Source organism: Scatophagus argus, chromosome 2, assembly GCF_020382885.2.
Source record: "Scatophagus argus isolate fScaArg1 chromosome 2, fScaArg1.pri, whole genome shotgun sequence".
Taxonomy (NCBI): Eukaryota; Metazoa; Chordata; class Actinopteri; family Scatophagidae; genus Scatophagus; species Scatophagus argus.
Genome location: NC_058494.1, coordinates 15804758 through 15824610, shown reverse-complemented (window position 1 = coordinate 15824610; position 19853 = coordinate 15804758). Strand labels below are relative to the sequence as shown.

Genomic DNA, 19853 nt, shown 5'->3' with positions numbered 1-19853 from the left:
AGATGTTAAAACTCTCTCTCGACGTTAAGTCGCTCGACTGTTTGTTTACTATCCAGATGTTATCATCTTTCTCCGTTTGATTGGTTTGAAGGCATGTTTATCAAATATTTGGACCAATGAGAGACGTTTAAAGGGCCCTATACCCTCCCCATACCTTCATGAGTTCCCCGGATGCCAGCCGTGAAGAAACGCAAGTTTGGCTAGCTCACGTGCCACAAACAAAACAGACGGAAGGTTGATGTGTCTGCAGGCTTAGTCGAGCGCAACAGCAGAGCAGCAGTGCAGCCCGGAGCAATTGGAGATATTTAACGTTTTTTCAACATTAGCAAAGCTCAAGTAAGTCGTCCTTCGATGTCGTTTGCTGCCACATCTGTCTGCAATCATATGTTGATCATTATCGGTCGAAAGACAGCCGCTTTGAGTTTTTTCTCGGTTGGCTGGCTTGCTGACAAGGTTAGCAAGTTGCTAATCTAAGCTAAATTGTTTGGGGAACAATATTGTGTGAATGCAGAACTCAAGGGTTGGTTTATTCAAAATGATGATAGTAACCCTCAGAAGGGTCGAAATGAGCCGTCCACTTGGTTTGTTTGTCATTCCAAAAATATATAGGCAGACAGCCTTGCAAAATGTAACGTGTACATGCTTTGATACTGTATAAGTGAGTTTGAACTGAGTCAGTTTGTAAGTGTATATGTCGTATGGCAGTGCTGAGTTGCTGTGCATCGACAGTCTTATTTTTCAACATGTGTTTATGTTGAAAATGTATTCAACATAATGTATTTTGGCATTTTGAGGACTAGCAGAGGGATTGTTACTTTACTGTAAGAATTCTGACATTACTAATGGCTTTAGGTAGCCACACAGGTCGATTAAAACATGTTCGTCTTGTTGTTGAAATGGTGACATTCGGCATAAGATGCAAAATGAGAACATGAGTTGTCAGGACAAGACTTACACAGTACGAAGACAAGACAAAAACAGAAATGTGCAAAAAGCACAAAAGTTATGTCTTTTGCAATGGTAACAGTTTGTACTGTTCAGTCGTACTGCTTTGTGCATATGTTGGTAATCATTCTTTAAAGAAAAACAAATTTAGGGTTTTGTATTGCAGAAGTCAGTATCTAGTATACTGATATAGACCTGAATGACTTCTAACATGTGGCAGACATCTTTGTATTTGATCATATGTTTGTCTCACAGCAAATGCAAGCCTGGTCTGCATGCCAAACCATTTGATAATATTTTTTTCCTTTCGGTAAATTCTGTAAGAGTGTCAGTATTCTTCAGAGAAATAGCGGCTTGCTTTCAGCCTCTCATGATGATCTCAACCAGTCAGTTCTTGCATTTGTGGACCAAGTCAGTGGCGTGTTCTTAACTGCTTCTTAGCTAATGACATTTCTAATTAGTGATATGTTAAAGACAGGTGCATCATAAACATAATCCATTTTAGACTTTGCATGTCAAAAATGCATGGACAGCTCCAGAATTAGCTCACAGAAAGTATTCTGTATATTGTTAATAAAACAAACACACAAATATTTTTCAGTTAACTTTTATTAATAATATTAATTTTAGCATGTCCTGCCTTACTTTACACCTAGATTGGAAACAGCAAGATAATACAGCCACTGTCTGCTGACAGTCCTTAACTGAGCAGTCCCCTCCCTTCAGTCTGTGTGTGAATGTGAAACAACAATAGAGCACAGCACTGACAAGAGGCAGCGTTAGGTTGTTCACACTTGTTTATGAACACCCTAGTTGCATGCAATCCTTTATGTCTTGTTACAAGGTAGACACCGTCTGGTGAGAAATGGCAGAAGGAGGCTTTGACCCTTGCGAGTGCATCTGCAACCATGAATATGCTATGAGGCGTCTCATCAACCTGGTAAGTCGTGGAGGTGAGAGGCTTTCGCCATAACTTGAAATCTTAAGAGGCAGACTTGATTTTAACAGAGCCAAGGAACAAGTATAGGTTAAAGTATTCCAAGTATGCAACTTAAAGTAAAAATATCTCCTGAAAGAGAAGGATGCAGAGATTAATGTTGGAAACAAAATTCTGTAGAGAAGGAAATTGAGCCAGCATATCCTGGTTCCTGCTTGGTGTTTGTCTTGAGAGTCTATCAGTTCTGCCATGCACAGACGTCACGCTCTGTTGCGCTGTGAGCTGTCACTTCCCTGTGTGTACTGTATATATAAATATTCTCTGGGTCTTCTTAATGTAAAGTGTGCTGTGAAGGATGAGATCAAAATTATCAAGAGAATGTACATTAAGTAAAGAATACAGCTTGTAATTACTTTTAATTAGTACTTTTAGTTTCTCGGTTTCATTGGCTCTTTGTCCTCAGGTGTAACTTGCATGACGAGCTGCAGCTAGCTCAGAGCTCGAAGCCGCCCTAGGGATTTTCTGATTCGCTTGCAGTGGGAAAGGCTGTTGTCCAAATAACAGAGGAATTTGCACACCATTTGCCATTCAGAATTGTACAGTATATTTTAGGAGGCAGGCAGAGCTCAGGTGGGGACATTTGTGTGTGTGTGAATATGTGCTGTAACAGGAAGCTGTTAATGGGTGAAGTTTTTTCCTGCAGTGTGTTTATGATCAATTGTACTTTCTGCCTCTCTAAATGAGGGAGGTGGTGACCAGAGTAAATATGTAATCTGTCATTGGAAGAATGAATACGAATGTATTTCCTTCTCTTCTAATTTGTTCCTTTTGTGAATTCTCTTTCAGCTCAGGCATTCACAGTCCTACTGCACAGACACAGACTGCCCCCAAGAATGTATGTATGACCACATTAGACCTTATGGTTTTGTCCTATTGTGTGGAAGCATGGCTACACTCAAATCAAAAACATTAGAACAGATTACATGTGTGAAGTGCAAAGATGTTTGTTTTCAGTGCCAGGCCCGAGCAGTTCAGTTGACGGAGGAGGTGACCTGACGTTCCCCATGGTCGTGATGGGATGGATAGTGCTGGCTCTGCTTCTGTTCCTGTTCCGCCCATCCAGTCTCAGGGGTCCCCGTCCCACAGGCAAATCTCCTGGACCCCACAATGTCAGTACTGATCACTCTATCATCTATATAACAGTAACATTTTAAATTATTAATACAGTACCGCCCTGCCTTTGTTTGGCATGACAATTTACCACAAAGTTGGAGTTAATTTACTTAAAATCAGTTTTGCATGAGTAAAAAGAAAAAAGCAATATTTTTAGCTATATTGGTACTGAGCCCATAAAGTATACAATCATGGATCTTTTATTACCATAGACTTTGAGCTTGTTGAGGTTGTGAGTGAAGAACATTGCTCTCATCATGTATCATTTATTTTTATAGGCTGAATGTGCCGTCACTACCAAGCTGCGGTTAATTTTTTTTTTCCCGTTTCTACATAATGTTACTGCTGTTGTGTTCTTTTAAAGCATTTTCCACAGCAGACATTTTCACTTGTCACAATAGGAACAGCACAGGTGTTACCTTAATGATGGACCTTCATCAAGACGGTTCACTTTTCTTCTCGTGTAAAAACAATATCTTTCTGTCTCGGTTTGTAGAGTGATGGAAGAGAACCTCCAGTACCGCCTGTTGACTAGCAGTGAAACCGCCGAGCCAGCACTCCCCCACCTGCTCTGACTGGAGCTGCAGAGTTAGCTAGTTATAGTGACCAGGACAGTGCCATCTCCCTGTCAACCTCTTTTCAAATGTCTTTTGCTTTTTTTCCCTGTTATGATTCTTCTGAATGGAACTCAACTGATACTGGATTGATTAGGCCAATACAGATATGATATTTTGAAGGTGCAAAAAATCAGATAATATAAAGATCAATATTATTATTTTTACAAAAACAAACAACATAAAGAATTTTGGCATCTATTTTTCAGCTTTGGTTACATTGACAGAGATATAGACCGAAGCAGGATACCTAACGAAGACTTTTGACCAGGGGATGAGAAACTTAATAACTATAACAAAACACAATTTTTCCTCAAATGCAAAAGTTTAATTAAATAAGTAGAGAAAATCATATTTTGTTCATGTGCAGATATATACACTGATACATTTGTAATGAGCCACTTTTGACTGATAACATTGGCCAACCATGTTAGCTCGATATCATACCAGCTGAGCTCTTATGTTTTTAATCAGAATGTCTGTTATTGTTGTGAGTCAGTCCCTGATCCCAGCTCTGGCACTGACTGATCTGGATCTCAGACAAGGAGCTCAAAATGAAGTAATGTGTCAAATACTTTGAAGGAGAACAGAGGGGGGGCAGCACAGAGATCCCCGCTGGGCAGTTAAATGTCTTGTTCAAGTGCTTGCGGGGTAATGACTGGTGGCGGGTTCTGTTCAGACTCCTCAGCATTCCACTCTGTACACTTTACAGCTCTAAGCAGTGCCATTAATGATGTCATATCACACAATGTTTTAATAGCATATTAAAAACTATTACTAGACTGATTACATTTAATGAATTTATATGGTTATATTCTTTATTAGGATTTGGTGTACAAAACATGACAAACTGGTTTTAATGCTGTGAATTTCTCTTGTGTGTTTACGCCCAGTCCTCAATTAGATGACATACTCCCCTCAGCCAGCAAATACTAATGTCCTCTTACATTAACTATATCTCTGTCCCTTTATGTAACAGTGTGTCTGGTTACTGTGGTGTCGGTGATTAAGATGACAGTGAAGGATCTCAGCCGTTTGACAGTTAAATGCAGTCATTGGAACTTTGTGAAATGAGCTGAATTGCAGGTACACATAGAGGGTAGAACAAGTGTGGTCATTGTGAAACAATATACTCAGTAAAGCAAAAAATTTTAATCATATTAAGATTACATGTGCTGTATTTGTTTTGTGGAAAAGAAGAAAAAACTAATTATATATTAGTAGACATTAATATTTTAGTAGCACTTTTCTTGTGGTGTGCTGTACTAAACTTCAGTTGTCTGAATGATGGCCTCTTCTATTCTTACTGAGAATCACAGCAGTCTGTAATTGATATGGAGCAACCCAAAGTTTTCTACTTCACAACTTCTGTATGAGAATATGTCAATCCAGTGAATAGTATTTGAACGCAGAAATGACTTTTCAAACAGTGCCAATGTGAATTCATAGCTCTTGGCTTCAATGCTCATTCCAAATTAGGGAACAGCAATATTTGAGGTCCTGTAAAAAATTTGTAATGTGTTGAAACAAGGCTTTTAAAATGTTTCTTGGTTTGTGTTCCAGGGTACATTCCTGTGATATCAGAAATAACATGAATTAGTCTTAATATGAAGGAATTTCTTAAATATATGGTGTAAGAAGTAGGATTCTGGATGTGATCTGTAACAACTGTGGGCCGAGTTCATCCCGACAGTCTTTTGCTGCTGGCTCATTTCCGTATCAACAGATTTTTGTTTGTCTTTCTAGACTTGTTTGGGAGATGGCAGGGAGGTGACATAAGGAAGGAAAGGGTAAAACAAACTGTAATTAGTGCTGCACAATTAATGGGGAAGCCAACTACATTGTTGAGATGTACAAGTCGACTCTCTGGTGAGATGGAGAGACCTTGAATTACACTGTTACTGTCAAAGAGAAAAAGGGCTTCAACTATGCACTTTTCTTATAACAAAACAAAAAATAAAAAGAATTCAGTCTTCTTTCTGCCTGCCTGTGTTTTACTGTAAGCGTTCTAGCATTCACGAAGGCATTTCTGTAGCGTTGCAATTACTTTAACTTGTAATTGAGTAGATGTAATTGTGGTATTTATATTTTTACGTAAGTAGAAGACATGAGGGACACTTATAATGTATTGGAAAAAAATCTTTCCTCATCTAAGGCATGCTGCATATACCATTCGAGTCAGTACAAATATAGTATAAGTACTGTATAAATCGGTGTCTTACATTCTGGCAGTATTCAGTCCCTCAGGAAAAAAGTGCACCTTTAAAAATCTGGTTAAATATACTACATATTGTGTGTGTGTGTGTGTCTGTTTATTTTACACTGAAATGTTCAGTGTCGTCAGTAAGCTCAAACGTTTAGAGTTCAACAGGATTCCGCTGGTCAAATAAAATCATCTGATATTTTTTGTTTGCCGCAAATCGGGCCTGATGTACTCTGGGTAATCCCTTGAGCATGCGCAGTGGCGAAACGGAAATGCCTTCCACGTTTCCCTGGGTTACCGTCAACAAGTCCGCTAGCCCATTGTAGCTTTCTCGTGTGCCTTTAGGTATTGCATAATTAGTAAAATTTAACTGTACAGTATTTATTGAACTAGACAGCGATCGTGTGGCAATGGAGCTTTGCATACTGTTGAAGTAGCGATAAAGGAAGCAGAGGAAGCTCAGTTGCTAAGCTTGTTACTTTGAACTTAGCGAACGCTAGCTAGCATGCTAGTAAATACAACCGCAGGAAAGTGTTAATAGTTGACAGAATGACAAATCAGGACTTCATGACACTGGCTTACACGAAAAGCCCGAAAACGTCGAGAAGGACAACATTTCAGGTAAAAGTTGTCTGGAGTGAGTGATTGAATTGCTATATTACGCTATTTCAGCTTTCTTCAAGTGTCATTTCAACCTAAGTTTTTTGTCGTAGGATGAACTTCAGGCTGCTATTTCTGCCAGGGCAAGCAAAACAAAAACAGACCACTACTCGTACTCCGATGACTTCAATGAAGATGAGGATGGTAAGGTAGCAGGACATCAAAATATCTTGCTAGATCAGACTGCACACGAGATGTTTGCTCCCTTGGTGCCTTTGTTTACATTGTAATAATGGTGTGTATTACGCATATCCGTGTCCAGTGATGATTCAAGATTCAAAGCATTTATTGTCATATGCACAGTAAAGAAACAAGTTCTTTGCACAATGAAATTCTTCCTTTGCTTTCCAATGTGAATGCCGCTAGAGGTAGAAAATTAAAGTAAAACAAATAGAATAATTTAAGATACTTACATGATATGTACAAGAGAAGGCAGTGTGGTGCAGAATGTGTACTACCAGTGGTTCCAGTGGTAAGTATAATGTAGGGTGGCGTATAATAGTGCAATAGACAGCAGTGCACATTTATGGTCTTGTGGAGTCTATGTAAGACACACTTTAGATGTAGTTTGGTTGCAGTATAGTAGTGTGTGTGTGTGTGTGTGTGGGCGTGTGGAGGAGGGCTATCCAGGGTGATGTTGGCGCCAGTAAGTGCTTCAACTATTTAACAGTCTGTAGGTGTGTGTATGTGCTGTTGGAGGTCTCAAAGCAGGCATAAAATTGGTTGAGCTTTTGAGGCAGGGTGATGGTTGTGTTGGTGATCTCTGCTGTGGTGTCCTTATAGTCCGTGATGTGATGCAGATGCAGTTTAATTTTCAGTTCTATATTGTCAGTTACTTGTCACTTTCTGTTTTCACAGATTTTTTGAATGAACTCCTCAAATCAAGAAAAAAGAAGGCCAGCGCATTTAAGGCTGGGAAGAGTAAAGCAAAAGTCAACAACTTTGAGATTTCTGACGATGAAGGCAAACATAGTAGAACAAAGAGAGTTTCATTTCTGAAAACCCAAAGAATCAGCTTTCCCTCGGAAGACACCACAGCATCAGAATCACGTGAAAACGAACCGCCTGATTCTTCTGTCAGTCACCACAGTGATTATAATAACTCATTTTCCTCACAGCACTCCACAAATGTCAGTCAGGATAACACGCAATTTAAAAACAGTAATGGGGGAGAGAGCACAAGTAAATCTCTGTCATACCAAACATCAGAAGATACTTTCCTGGAAATGCCTTTACCTTTGCCATCTGACAACCGTGTTATGGAACCCCCTGGTGCTGAAGATAAGAATAATGCTGTTCTGGAAGAAAGCTCCCATACTCTACAGTTAACAGCAACTGAACTCAAACACACATCCTCAGCAGGTCAGTTTTCAGTGTTTCATGTACAAGTCAAAACAGGCACATTCCATGTTACTAATTACCTCTTATCATTTAGATGGTGCCAGCGAGAGGGAGCCACCCAGACCGAAACCCAGGCAAAGGACTCTTGGACTGAACCTTCACACTGCAGAGAAGATAGCTGAAGACGCTGAATCTCAGGATCTCAGCAGGCCTCAGACATCATCTGCATCCATACCCCTCTCCACTGACACATCCAGCAACATCACTGTAAGAAGCTGCAGCCCACATGTGTCTCTGTGCTTGTGTATTCAAAGAAACGTTCTCTGATTGGAGCACATGTGTGTTACGTTGTTTCATCATGCAGTGGACAGATGAAGGTCACGCAGTTTCACGTAGCCTCAGCGAACTCTCTGTAAGCAAAAGCGAACAGTCACAGCTCTTCACCAAGTCCACAATTGATTCTGGATCCAGAGGTAACAACTGGCATGTTCAGTACCATAAACATGTTGTTTTATTCTATTTTTAATTCTTTAATCCTCTTATTATTTAATTTATTGTTTTAGATGGCTTTATTTCTGATGACAGCAAAGAGCAGGGGAGAAAGTACTCCACATCATTTGAAGAGTTTAATGTAAGTCGTTCCTATCAGGAGTGACTGTGCTAATTAGTCTCATGTTAGATATGCTCTGCCTCTTTTTTTCATTATTTTTAATCTTAGTAAATGTGTGTAATGTTTTCTTTCAGCAAGACTCGGGAGATCACTCAGATCAACACTCTCGAGTCCATGAAAAATCATTTGAGACTAGGTTGGTAAATAAGGCTGCAGTTTTCATCTCATCGATTCATGATAATTAAATTACTCATTTAGTCTATAACGTGTCAGAAAACTGAAAAATGCTCATCACAATTTCCAATTATTTTATTTAAATTAGGACATCAAGCTCTCACTCGAAGACCTCTCACAGACCTCAGAGTGTGTGCTCCAGGAAAGTGGAATCAAAGTATTTGGGATCTCTCAAAGTTCTGGATGGTAAAATCTCTCTACAGGAGTCTCAGCCACAAGCAGCAGATTCACTCAGAGCTGCTGTTTATCAGGTTAGTGTGATAAAGTGCCTGTGTTGTCTGTGTTGTGTCATGCAGGATGTAAACAGCTGAGTGGAGGAAAGCACCATTTCTCCAGTTAAAGAACCTGACAGTGGTTTCCCTGTGTTCTGTGTTCTGTGTTCTCTGCTGGATGCGCGGTTCTCCTAAGCACTAGCTACAGGAGCACTAAACCCTTCAATGCTTGTTGATTCAGACTCTGATATTAATTTAAGCATGTAAACATAACATAACATAACAACAACATACATCGAATATACTTAATATAATTAGAATGTGACTTCTGCCACCCTGTTAAATGCCCAATTTATAATGTTCTGTGTTACAATATTATAGTTAAAATGTATGGCATTATTATCAGGTATTAGGAACAGCAAATTTGGACTTCAAACTTTGTATTGATGTAATGAAGTAAAACATTTAAAGGGAGGTTAGCAGTGGTGAAAGAAGTATTGCTGCCCTTTACTTAAGTAAAAGTATAAATGCTACGCCATGGAAATAAAGTAAAAGTCATGCATTTTAAACCTTGCTTACTTAAATAAAAGCACGTAATTAGAGGTCTTCAGAGTATCAGACAGAGCGTCCTCAGTCAACTAAAATCCCTGCTTGCTTACATGTGCTCCAAACAGGAATGGCTTCAGAAAAAAAAGGAAAAGTCAAGAGAGAACATGAAGCTGAAGAAGAAAGAGGAAATCCTGAAAGAAAAAAAGAAAAGGGTGAACAATATTTTATGCAAATTTGAAATGCAGTAAATGAGAAAATGTCTGTTGATTTAACATATGTGCTGTTTGTCATCTTGCCTTTAAAACAAATAGGAAGAAGAAGCTAAAAAGGAAGATGCCGTTGCATCATACGAGGCTTGGAAAGAAAAGAAAGCGGAGAGTCTCAAAGCAAAAGCCAAAGAAAAGCAAGATATGATCAGAAAAGAGCAAAGAGCAGTTGAAGAGAAGGAAGAAAAAAGACAATCTGCTCAACAGGTATACCGATGCATCATTCAGAAAGATACAATAAGCGCTTCGCTGTGGGAGGATGTAATGTTAAACAGTGATATAAACCTTTACAGGTGTTTGAAAGATGGAAACGTGAGAATGATCATTTACTCGAAGAAAAGTACAGAAAACGAAGAGAAGCTGAAAGTAAACTTCAGGCAAAAAAGCAAGAAAAGGAGGAAGAAAGAAAGAAAGACAGCAAATCTGCCTTTTCTAACTGGTGAGTATAAATCGCTGAGTTTTTCCCTAACTTTCCTTAACTTAAATTTTCCTTTCCTTACACTTATTAACCCCTCAGGTGTCATAATTTTATTTCTAAATTGAAATTTGATCTAAATGAGAATTTGATTTCAATTATTGAAATTGAAAGCAGGATCAGAGATTTTCCCAGTAATTTCATTTTACTTTTTTCTTTTTTTCCTTTCTTTTCCGCTTTTGCCTGCTTGTGCACATCTGGCGTGTCTGAGGAAAAAAAAACAAATTAAAACAAAGAAAACAGTCAGATCTAATTTAATCTAAAAGGAGATTCATGGTACCTGTATAGAACAGTATTATCTTTAGAGGCTAGAGGGCAGCACTGGACACATATTTGTGTACATTGCTTCATAAAATTGTCTCACTGTATTTCAGTATTAACTTATGATTTTGAAGTGAAATGCACACATTTTCACGTTTTGTGTTTCAAATATCTGCTCAACAGTTTGTTCAACATCTAACAGAGCTGTTCAAGTTATCTGCCTCTAGATGGTAGTCCCAATTGAACGTTTAACCGTGTTTCAGCACCTATATCTCCATCACAAAATCTTTAAACAGTGAACTAACTCTCATCTAAAACTGTTGTTACTTTTTTCTCTTGAAATGATGAAGGTGTGAAAAGAAGAAAGATGTTGTGAATGAAAAAGTCACAATGGAGCGCAAAGCAAGAAAAAACAAAGCAGAAGAGGAGCGATACATGAAGGAAGAGAGAGATAAAATGTCTTTAGAGATGTATGAAAACTGGCTTGTAAGTACAACTATTTGTTTTTAAGTTTTCTGAGAAGAAAATAAGTGTTTATAGTGAAAGCATCTTGAAGAGTTTGTATCTGTTGTTACTGGTTTTCCTTTTTCAAACAGGCCCGGAAAGATTTAGAGTGGAAGAGACAAAAAGAAGAACAGCGAATACGGGCGATACTCAGAGACAGTCCACCTCCACCATGGAGCCCTCCTAATAAAACTATACCATTTCAAAAATAACATTTGTAATATAACATACCACCCGCAGAATGTCTTTGGGTTGTATGTTACTTTAGAAGTTATGAGTTTGGTACTGTTTGGTGTGTCCAAAATGAGTTTTAAGCACAGTTAATGTTAAATTTTATATTTTTGTCAGGTTTTGTATTAGCCACCCGCTCTGGTTTAAGTTTACATTTGTGTGCTTTTTTGTAAAATGCTGCAGTACGTTTAGAAGATGTTGTGTTCAAGTGACATGGTGACATGTCAATTTCAAACACTTACGCAATAACTAAACCCTTTAAAAAAATGTGTGGTCTCTTCTTACTGTGTTATACATTAGAATAAAGCAGCAACAAGAAAAGGTACTGGTGTAAAATATAATTAAAGTGTGAATTTTTATTTTTGAACTGCAGTTGATTTCCACACAAAGTTTATTCTTGTCTTTAGATTACACAAACTTCCATAACAACAGACCAACTTTGAGCCTGATCTGTTGATGTTAAGCACTTATTTAATGGAAAACATTTCAATTTTTTATTTAATTGTTATTATTTAAACATATAATTTAAAAATTATTTTACATGTCAATTCTTTCTGTTTTTATTGTATGTCTTCCCTAATCCAAAACATTTATTCAGAATTTTAAAAAGTAGTCTTTAAAAGTGTGATACACCAGTATAGTAAACTGATTTCTCACAAGAATGAAGACGACATTTTAAACAAGTTCCTGCAGACAGACGCATTTTGTCTTTACGACTTAAACACAGTGAAACCTAATTATCTTAATGAGTTAGTGCCATTGAGGCCTTTGTTTATGGTCTGCTATTAGGCTTACTTGTACTCTATTATCTAATAAAAGACTCTCCCACAAACTTGGGAAAATATTCAGCTCCTACTATCTCTGCCAATGCTTTTTAACTCCACTGAAGGCAAAGCATTTTGACACAAGTATCTAAGAATATATGAGTACAATTTTCCATAAGAGCAGAACATTTTAAGAGGCAAATTTTAGAACAAAAAATTATGGTATCATGCACTCAGATTTTTGCATAGAAAACATGAAAAGAGCTCACAAAAATATTTTGTTATAAATTACTACCTTGCAGTAAGTACAATTTAACAGATAAGCCAATGAAACAGTTAGTCGGTTGATATAAGATTAATTGGCAACTGTTTGGACAATCATTTTGTTAACAACAACATTTCATGGTTCCAGCTTCTCAAATGTGGTGACGTGCTGCTTTTCCATTTATTTATTTTAATTTATCCTGGATAGTTTATAATTTTGTACTATCGATTGGACAAAACAATCATTGCAAAGGCATCACTTGGGGCTAAAACTTTGTTTTCACAGTGAAAATAATCAGGCTGATACAAAACAGAAATGAGCTTCACCTCAACCAGCTACAAATTCTTGTGCATTAATGCATCAGGAAAAATAATCTAATGATATATAATAGTTTAACTGTCACATGGGATCATTTTTCTGCAGTTAGTACTTTTGATTTTAATACTTTGAGTACGCTTTCCTGATTATATTTACACATTTTGATAGTTAGAAAGACCACTTCTGTTTTTTTTTTTGTTTTTACTTTTGTACACTCTGTAAACCGGGAAAGGCTCCATGCACAGTACATTAACGAGGACACCAAATGACGTGTGTGGTGCCTTTACTGTGAAAATATCACACCGGAAGCATGTCCCCCGCTGCTTGATGTCATGAAGAATGGGACGGTACCTTGGGAGAAGTGCCTCTATTTAGGTAGAGGTACTCTAGAAAAAGTTCTAAGAGAAACGCTGTTGATGCGAGTCTGTTCGTCGAGAACTGGTTTAATTGTTAGTTTAAGATATTTCTAAGTTATCGTAGCGGCTCAGGAAGCGACGACTGTTTCGACAAGACACATTTAACAGAAGAGCTAACATTATCTGCGCATTCCCGGAGTTCAGTGGCTGTCGAGTTGGCAGAGGTAATGTAACATTAGCTAACCGTTGCTAGCTAGATAGACTATCAAACATCCATTCAAACATAGACATCCATTCCGTTTCTTTCTTGTGTTTAGCCCGCTCACTTAGTGGGAAGAGTAGAAGAGTGTGAAGAGGTAATCTAGTGTTGTTACGGTCCTGTTAATGTGTAACCTTACCTGACAAACTTAGCACAGCTAACGTGAACTAGCTGAAAGGTATCTGGGATAAAGGGTCGCTTTTCATCTCCGCTAAGGTTGGACGTGGCTCAGTTGCAATGAAAGGCTCTTTATTTCTTACCAGGGTATAACGGTGCGACTGGTAGTGTAACCCTGCTGAATTGGTGACTCATTGCATGAGAAGACCAGATCAAGATGATGTAGATGATTCAGAAGATAAAGTGTGAGAGAGAAACCAAACTTTTTTGAAAAGAGTTTTGCTTGTCGTAGTAAAAACACTCGAGATAACATTTTTAAAGTGACATTTTAAATACACTTTACAGCACCATGATATATGTGGCCAGATCTTTGGAAATGCACTGAAAGCCACAGATTATTTTCTTTATCCCTTAAGCTGCCAGTTGTTTTCACAACCAAAAGCCAATCAGAACTATTCAAATAAAAACCTAAAGCTAATGTTAAGTCTCAGAGAGGCATCAAATCTTCATAATTGAGAAGATGATGCAAGTAAAAGTCTGGCATTTGTTCTTGAAAAACGAATAAAACAATTCATTGATGATCAAACTAGATTCCAACTATTTTTCAATGAGGTTTAAGGTCTTTGCAAGTGGACTGGTTTACAATGTCAAGAAACCAGACTAACTCTAATGGAAGCAAATCAGAAAATGTAAGTTATGCCGTTAAAGTTGAGTTTTTAGAATCATCAAATATTAGGACTGATGGATGGGAAAAGTTTTAATGTAGAGTTTATCTGCACAGGGCAGTATATTCAGAGCAGAGGTAGACCAATAAGTCAGTCAGGCTGATGCATCAGCTGATACTGGAGTACTGCAGATATATCTGTATCAGTTATATAATTTGGCTGATAACTGTCATTACAGAAAAGTCAAATAAGGTTTAAAGTAATCAAGTAGCAGTGTCATTGTTACATAATTTTCTTACCTTAAGGCAATGACAAGAATTTTAAGTTGTAAGAATGTCCTACTCAGTATGTATGTTGGTCACAGTTGTTCCTCCAGTTGGTCCACTCTCTAATGCTTTGTGTGTGGGGAGGAGGGTTTCCCCATTCTTTCTTTCTACATTTTGCAGATGTTTCAGATAAAGAGGATTTGTTGCATTGGTGCTGGGTATGTAGGAGGCCCAACATGCAGTGTGATTGCCCACATGTGTCCAGAGATCACAGTGACCGTTGTGGATATCAACGAGTCTCGCATCAAAGCCTGGAACTCAGACACTCTGCCCATATATGAGGTAATATCTGTGTCCTTATTCAAAGAAAGCAAGCTTAAAGTATTAGAGCGGGGTTATTTGTATTATTTCTGATTAACTTCTAACTAGAATCATAGTGTTTTTTTCCCCCTACATTCTTATTTCACCTTCGAGATCCACAAAAAGGAGTGGTCAGTTTGTTTAGGTCAATTCAATAATAGTGTCTAAACAAAAGATGTAGCTAGGCAACCCTCTGAGCAATACTCCTTCATGGGCTGAAGGAAGCACTAATTAGTTCCAGACTGCTCCATGTTGCAACTTCTTTTCGTCAACCCTAACCACAAGGAGTTACGTCATTCCAGCCAGTGTTAAAGGGTTAATCACGGCCTGTCATGTTGAACGTGCGTGCGTTACATTTGTGAAACGTATGCATTCCCTGACACACCCACCCTGTCTTGTTTTTCCAGCCGGGTCTGAAAGAGGTGGTTGAATCATGCAGAGGGAGAAATTTGTTTTTCTCTACAGACATAGACTCAGCCATCAGGGATGCAGACCTTGTCTTTATATCTGTGAGTCCATCAGTTACACACACACATACTGACACGCAGTTCCTGCTGTTTGACCATATAAAGAAATAAATTCATGGCATAAGTTCATTAGAACAGTTATATTTGCTCCATAGGTGAACACCCCAACCAAGACCTATGGAATGGGCAAGGGTCGTGCTGCTGACCTTAAGTTCATTGAGGCCTGTGCTCGGCGCATCGTGGAGGTGTCTGATGGCTACAAGATTGTCACAGAAAAGAGCACAGTCCCGGTTCGAGCTGCTGAGAGCATTAGACGAATATTTGATGCCAACACCAAGCCCAGCCTCAACCTACAAGTGTGTATCACTGTCTAAGAATGAAACTCTGTTATCTGTTTTATTGCAAGTTTCTGAAGTCATGCTGTTGCTTCAGGTGCTGTCCAACCCAGAGTTCCTTGCAGAGGGAACCGCAGTGCGGGACCTGAAGGAGCCAGATCGCGTCCTGATTGGTGGAGATGAAACACCTGAAGGTCAAAGAGCAATCAGAGCACTGTGTGCCGTCTACGAACACTGGGTACCCAAAGCACGAATTATCACCACCAACACATGGTCGTCCGAGCTTTCCAAACTGGTGAGTGTAATTATTTTCATCGTTTCATTTTAAATTAATTTACCGATTATTATTTAATTAATGAATTGTTTTATTATAAAAGGTAATAAAATATAAGAAAATTAGTTCACAGTTTATAAAATTTCATGATCACATATTTAAATTGCTTGTTTAATCTAACCAACAGTCCATGACAGAGCTCTGCCAACTGGAGATGCATGATGATATTGGCATGTATTTGGAAATGGCTCATAAAGGTTTAAAGTGGAATGTTGGCATTGGCCAGAAGTGAACATTTCAGCCAATATCACAGGCCAATAAAATGATGCTTTAAAGGTGCACTTTGCAAGATATGGCCAGAATTTTAGCTTCAAACACTTGAAAACAGTGAGCTGATGTTATCAACACAATGTGAAGAAACAACAGTGTTGTTTAATAAAGATGTCTATGCTAGAGATGTACACGATTAGTGGACTGGTTGCTTAAACATCGCTAATCTTGCAAACAGGCACCAGCGGTACTGGACGGTTATTCACTTATTGTTATTAACTAATTACTAATTATTTTATTAATGTACATTTAGGAGCAATTTCTGTTGTTCATAATTTCAACAGTTGTCATAGCTGTAAATAACTACCAGTAACCACCACACATCTATCGCAACCACGGACGCATTTGGCCAAAAATCACCAGTTAACATGGCCTTGTTAAATCAAAACACCAGCAGTGCAGTAGTGTCCATGCCTTACAAACAAATCAGAACAAACTTTTATATTAGGTCTCGTGGATCGAATATGAGTAACAATTCTGCAACTGCTCATTTCTGGCCTCAGATTTTCCCAAAAACAGATTTTAGTGGACTGCTGAGGTAAAAATAAGGGAGATCTTACATAGCCTGCATCATACAACAATATCCAAAAATGTGATCCAAGTCAGATGTTGCAGGTTACGACGAGCACGTGAGAACATTTACACATTTACAAAGATGGGCTTTTCTTTAACAGAGCACAATTGAGAAATGCTCACTCATTCAAGCCTTTCTATCTTTTTAATTATTGTCTGTGATCTTCTGTGAAACTAGTTCTCATTATAAAACTTTTCAGTGTTGTAACAGTAATTAACCTTGATCCGTGTCTCAGACTTGCTGCCACGCTCAGTCTGAGGGAACTGGGACTGGAAAACCTTTGAAAAGTCCTTGAATTTGATGTTTAAAATGGTTTGGAAACTTTGTGGAAACAGTATATCAGCACTGGTTCATTGACAAGTCGATAATTACGCTGTAAAATGTCCCATGCACTATTTATCTTGGACACAATTCATTCAAAAATCTAAGGCGAGAGTATTAAGATTGTTTTGATCTTCTGCATTTATGTTTAAAAAAAATCATACTTTCAAGGCCTGCAAATAATGATATCCATATATTGACTGTTGTGCTATAGTCCATAAATAATGATAAAAAGTATCAAACTGATATTTGAGAAACTTGAACCAGCAAATGTTTGTGTGATTAAAGAAGGACTGAAATGATTGGTTACCAGAATAGTTGGCAGTTCCTTTTCCCTTGAACAACTAATCACAACACATCACGTCTTATTGTTTCCTTTGAGTTATCTTTACTGTTTTGTAGATGTCTTGAATACTGTCTTTCACAGAAAAATATGGTGTGTGTTTGTGTAGGCAGCCAATGCATTCCTGGCACAGCGAATCAGCAGCATCAACAGTATCAGCGCTCTGTGCGAGGCCACCGGGGCCGATGTGGAGGAGGTAGCCAAGGCAATTGGTATGGACCAGAGAATAGGCAGCAAGTTTCTCAAAGCCAGCGTAGGTACGAAACGCATCCCAAAGATGTTTGGAGTGAGCCTTTGTGTAGATTTTACATCAGTTAAAACACACTTGAACTGTTGCCTTCAGTCTCTGTGCTTCTCTGACACCCTGGTCAGGTTTTGGTGGAAGCTGTTTCCAGAAGGACGTGCTGAATTTGGTGTACCTGTGTGAGGCCCTGAACCTGCCCGAGGTAGCCTCCTACTGGCAGCAGGTGAGTGACCGCATAGCAACTCGTTGTTCTCTCCCTGTGAGGGTCTACCGCTCACCATATTCACCTGGCTCTCGATCTCTGTTTGTCATTTCGTCAGGTTATAGACATGAACGAGTACCAAAGGCGGCGGTTTGCCTGCAGGATTATTGACTGCCTCTTCAATACTGTCACTGGTAAAAAGATTGCTCTGTTGGGCTTCTCCTTCAAAAAAGACACTGGTGACACAAGGTTGGTCTCATTTGATGTTGTTCATTTAAACACAGCTGTAAAAACATGTCTTTTATATTTGTTTTCATCAACTTTATGTTAACCATCATACTGGCACCATTCTGCACAAGAAGCCTCAAGCTCTTTGAACCACTGAGTATGGTCTTTGTGCATAGAGAACTTGCAGTGTCATTGTTTGTCACCTTTGGACATACTGAGGTGAACTATGGCCTTGATTAGAGATGAGCTTAGTATGTTTGTGTCACGATTTCAGGGAGTCGTCCAGTATCTACATCTCTAAATATCTGATGGACGAGGGAGCCAAGCTGTTCATCTATGACCCAAAAGTTCTTAAGGAACAAATCATTTATGACCTCTCTCAGCCCAGCATCTCAGAGGACAACCCTGAAAGAGGTGTGTGTGTGTGTGTGTACATGTACCAAGGTTCACAATGCAGGTTGTAAAGCTCGAAAAGCTGGCAAAGTTTTTAAAAAATAATTAAATTGTTTTGATAATTAACAATGAAATTATTTTTAGGGAAAATACCAAAAGATAAAAACACTGTCCAGCTCCTTAAATGGTGAATGTTTGCTGGTTTTCTAAGCTGTCTATAAACTTTACTGTTTTCTGACAAAGTTAGTTGCAGCTGTGGATAGAAGTTGTTCATGTTGAACATGTGGCACATTCAGTGTTGCCACATTTAAAGAAGCCCAATTATTTCCCAGTTTTTCCCCAGTCAGTTTTGACTGCTTTTGCAAAATTTGAAATCAAACACTTGGCTCATGTTTCTCTTGAATGTTAAGCTGCAGCGAACACTTGCTGAGATGAGAGCTTCTGACTCTTCACTGACCGACTTGTTTTTTTCTCTCCTAAGTGTCGGAGCTGGTGACTGTGTCCTCAGATCCTTATGAGGCCTGCCAGAGTGCTCATGCACTGGTCATCTGCACTGAGTGGGACATGTTCAAGGTAGCACATTTTTTTCCACTCTCCTTTAAATTCCTTCATGTCAGGGATAAATAAAAAACCCTTTAAGTTATACCCCTCTAATTCCACCATAGGAACTGGACTATGAAAAGATTTACACGAAGATGTTGAAGCCGGCCTTTATATTTGATGGTCGCAGGGTGCTTGACCACCTCCACCCTCACCTCCAGAACATCGGCTTCCAGGTGAGCAAACGGAAAACACACTGTACACATCTCGTATTAAAACCTAAATGAATATTTTTGTAAACTGAGAACAACTGCCATTCAGCTTTTGTAATTTGGCTGCTTTTTCTGTCTGCAGATCGAGACCATCGGTAAGAAAGTGACCACAACGAGAATCCCCTACACTCCAGCAGCTGTTTGTCCTCGCATCCCTGCTAATGACCCCCCCATTAAGAAAGCCAAAGTCTAAAAAGTCTGAAACTTTGGCTTCCCCCACACACACATGCAACACATTCCTCTCTCAGCCTTCTTATTGCTGGTGAAACATTTAATTTGGGTCCACCCCCCTCCGCTGTTGGAACACGCCCAGTGGTCAGAAAGGCCAAACGGTGTGACTAATTGCTTCCCTGCAGTAGTTTGGAGGAGAGGAATAAGTTGAGCCTTCAGTCCAAAATTGTGTGAATGTGACTCATGAATGATGACTATGGCAGAAGAAGTTTAGCGATTAAACCATTCCAGACACAGAAACAGTTAATTTTATACACTTAAATGTCAAGCAGCATTTGTCAACCAATCATACATGTGCCCTTTACAGTATTTACTGTATAATCAAGTATTATTGGAAATTTTTATACTATTTTTTAAAATATTTTTATAAATCATCTTACTGTATGTTGATCTGTATTTGTCTTTCGCATCAGTGACTTGTTTACTAAAAATCGGCAATGCAATAAAATGTGATGTGTGTCCTTAACTTGTTCCTGTCAAGGGAAAAAAAATAAAAGTGGTACAAGAATTAAAC

The 19853-nt window shown here is 38.6% G+C and overlaps 3 protein-coding genes across 4 annotated transcripts; all 3 read left to right on the top strand.

Annotated features, from left to right (window-relative positions):
- The first annotated feature begins 168 nt into the window (after positions 1–168).
- smim14 (small integral membrane protein 14) lies at positions 169–5645 on the top strand. 2 transcript variants are annotated; one of them, XM_046413756.1, is made up of 5 exons: positions 169–336; positions 1794–1885; positions 2729–2777; positions 2897–3051; positions 3552–5645. In XM_046413756.1, the coding sequence occupies exons 2-5, from the start codon at positions 1811–1813 to the stop codon at positions 3588–3590; spliced, it is 318 nt and encodes a 105-aa protein (XP_046269712.1). In that variant the 5' UTR covers positions 169–336; positions 1794–1810; the 3' UTR covers positions 3591–5645. The 2 variants fall into 2 exon arrangements, with proteins under 2 accessions (XP_046269712.1, XP_046269702.1); XM_046413746.1 differs by having other exon boundaries at positions 170–336; positions 1790–1885.
- A 405-nt stretch (positions 5646–6050) lies between these two features.
- On the top strand, positions 6051–11556 carry map9 (microtubule-associated protein 9). The gene is made up of 13 exons (XM_046413685.1): positions 6051–6493; positions 6586–6676; positions 7391–7894; positions 7968–8140; positions 8238–8346; positions 8437–8504; positions 8618–8679; positions 8806–8968; positions 9604–9690; positions 9790–9951; positions 10038–10183; positions 10831–10966; positions 11077–11556. Exons 1-13 carry the CDS (start codon positions 6422–6424, stop codon positions 11194–11196), a joined length of 1893 nt encoding a protein of 630 aa, XP_046269641.1. The 5' UTR covers positions 6051–6421; the 3' UTR covers positions 11197–11556.
- Positions 11557–12882: 1326 nt separating this feature from the next.
- On the top strand, positions 12883–19852 carry ugdh (UDP-glucose 6-dehydrogenase). The gene is made up of 12 exons (XM_046413532.1): positions 12883–13142; positions 14406–14567; positions 14993–15094; positions 15208–15408; positions 15485–15682; positions 17339–17486; positions 17602–17696; positions 17794–17924; positions 18178–18317; positions 18778–18869; positions 18962–19072; positions 19191–19852. The coding sequence occupies exons 2-12, from the start codon at positions 14406–14408 to the stop codon at positions 19299–19301; spliced, it is 1491 nt and encodes a 496-aa protein (XP_046269488.1). The 5' UTR covers positions 12883–13142; the 3' UTR covers positions 19302–19852.
- The last annotated feature ends 1 nt before the right edge of the window (position 19853 follows it).

What these genes read in the sequence shown, in the direction of transcription:
- ugdh (XM_046413532.1), top strand. Translation starts at nt 14,406, where the DNA reads ATGTTTCAGATAAAGAGGATTTGTTGCATTGGTGCTGGGTATGTAGGA. An exon ending in ACACTCTGCCCATATATGAG is followed by an intron (nt 14,568 to 14,992) that starts GTAATATCTGTG and finishes TTGTTTTTCCAG; the next exon opens with CCGGGTCTGAAAGAGGTGGT. An exon ending in AGAGGACAACCCTGAAAGAG is followed by an intron (nt 18,318 to 18,777) that starts GTGTGTGTGTGT and finishes TTCTCTCCTAAG; the next exon opens with TGTCGGAGCTGGTGACTGTG.
- map9 (XM_046413685.1), top strand. Translation starts at nt 6,422, where the DNA reads ATGACAAATCAGGACTTCATGACACTGGCTTACACGAAAAGCCCGAAA. An exon ending in CGAGAAGGACAACATTTCAG is followed by an intron (nt 6,494 to 6,585) that starts GTAAAAGTTGTC and finishes TTTTTGTCGTAG; the next exon opens with GATGAACTTCAGGCTGCTAT. An exon ending in ACACATCCAGCAACATCACT is followed by an intron (nt 8,141 to 8,237) that starts GTAAGAAGCTGC and finishes TTCATCATGCAG; the next exon opens with TGGACAGATGAAGGTCACGC.
- smim14 (XM_046413756.1), top strand. Translation starts at nt 1,811, where the DNA reads ATGGCAGAAGGAGGCTTTGACCCTTGCGAGTGCATCTGCAACCATGAA. An exon ending in CACAGACTGCCCCCAAGAAT is followed by an intron (nt 2,778 to 2,896) that starts GTATGTATGACC and finishes GTTTGTTTTCAG; the next exon opens with TGCCAGGCCCGAGCAGTTCA. An exon ending in AATCTCCTGGACCCCACAAT is followed by an intron (nt 3,052 to 3,551) that starts GTCAGTACTGAT and finishes CTCGGTTTGTAG; the next exon opens with AGTGATGGAAGAGAACCTCC.